Source organism: Alligator sinensis, unplaced genomic scaffold (genome assembly GCF_000455745.1).
Source record: "Alligator sinensis unplaced genomic scaffold, ASM45574v1 scaffold293_1, whole genome shotgun sequence".
NCBI classification, from domain to species: domain Eukaryota; kingdom Metazoa; phylum Chordata; order Crocodylia; family Alligatoridae; genus Alligator; species Alligator sinensis.
The window spans coordinates 1,991,074-1,992,319 of NW_005842158.1; the positions used below are offsets into that span (position 1 = coordinate 1,991,074).

General features: G+C 41.5%; 1 protein-coding gene across 1 annotated transcript in view; it reads left to right on the forward strand.

Annotated features, from left to right (window-relative positions):
• The window catches only part of LOC102377031 (cytochrome P450 2K6-like), a 25,630-nt gene extending 25,004 nt beyond the window's left edge, over positions 1-626 (forward strand). The window contains exon 6 of the mRNA XM_006025679.3: positions 439-626. Within this exon, the coding sequence (XP_006025741.1) occupies positions 439-626 (188 nt within the window). The remainder of the gene's footprint in view (positions 1-438) is intronic.
• Positions 627-1,246: the final 620 nt, after the last annotated feature.

Here is a 1,246-nt window from a genome sequence, read left to right on the forward strand (position 1 = left end):
CTGGAACAGCCTGCCACCGGAGGTGGTTCAAGCGCCTACATTGAACACCTTCAAGATGAAACTGGATGCTTATCTTGCTGGGATCCTATGACCCCAGCTGACTTCCTGCCCTTTGGGCAGGGGGCTGGACTCAATGATCTTCCGAGGTCCCTTCCAGCCCTGATGTCTATGAAATCTATGAAATCTATGAAAAATATTACATGTTTGTGGTCATTTAAATGGTTCTATTAAGGTTTACTCGTTCATTCACTTTTAGTAAATGTTTTTAGGAGATATCTTCCTTTCTGTTATACGCCTGGAAACAAGGCATAATGAGATGTCTGTGTTCTAGATTAACAGTACTGTTAACTGGGAATAGAGACTGGTCTGTGGCATTCATTACAGTTAAAGCAGCGCATGCTTTCAAAACACTTATATTTGTTGTGCATTTGCTTCCAGGTCGGAGGATGTGTGCAGGCGAGACTCTTGCCAAAATGGAGCTCTTCCTCTTCTTCACAAGCCTCCTCCAGAGGTTCACGTTTCACCCGGCCCCTGGTGTTTCCAGATCAGAGCTGGATCTCACCCCAGCCATTGGCCTTACTGCACCCCCAATGCTCCATCAGATCTGTGCAGTGCCACGGGTTTAGGGCTCCATGTCTAACGTTTGTGCATCTTCAGGTCTTCCGTGCAACTCTTTTCTCTCTTTTGTCGTACAGTTTGGCCAGTACTTTTTTATACCCTATTTCTGGTCTCTCTTTTCCCAATGTATAACCTCATTAAATGAGTCATATACTTCTCTTTATATTAAGCAGCAGCACATGAATCTCTGTGCCTGCCCTTGTAGCATTTGCAAGCATAAAAATTTCCATATGAGGAAGACCCACACTTCACCAGCAGCGGGCTCGGTGAATCATTGTCAGTGCAAGACATATGGCCAGTTATCCTAGGCAGCGTTTTCATAGAAATCCTTCTGATGCTGCCTTTTTGAAGCCCCTAAAATGCTGACTCAAAGAAATATTAATGTTCTATATTTCCAAAAAGAAGGAAAATGTATTTGTATCTCATAATGAGCTATTTTTTGCTGGATCATTATGTCCTAGAGAACATGTTAAACAGTAAATAGTGAAGTTAATCTTTTATATATCTCCAGGATTGGATAATTCATTTTCAGACTATTAAAACAATTGACTAAGGAGCACTTTGTACCAGTAATGCATATTTTTTACAAATCCTGGAACAAGGGGAATTAGAAAATATCTACTGTTGT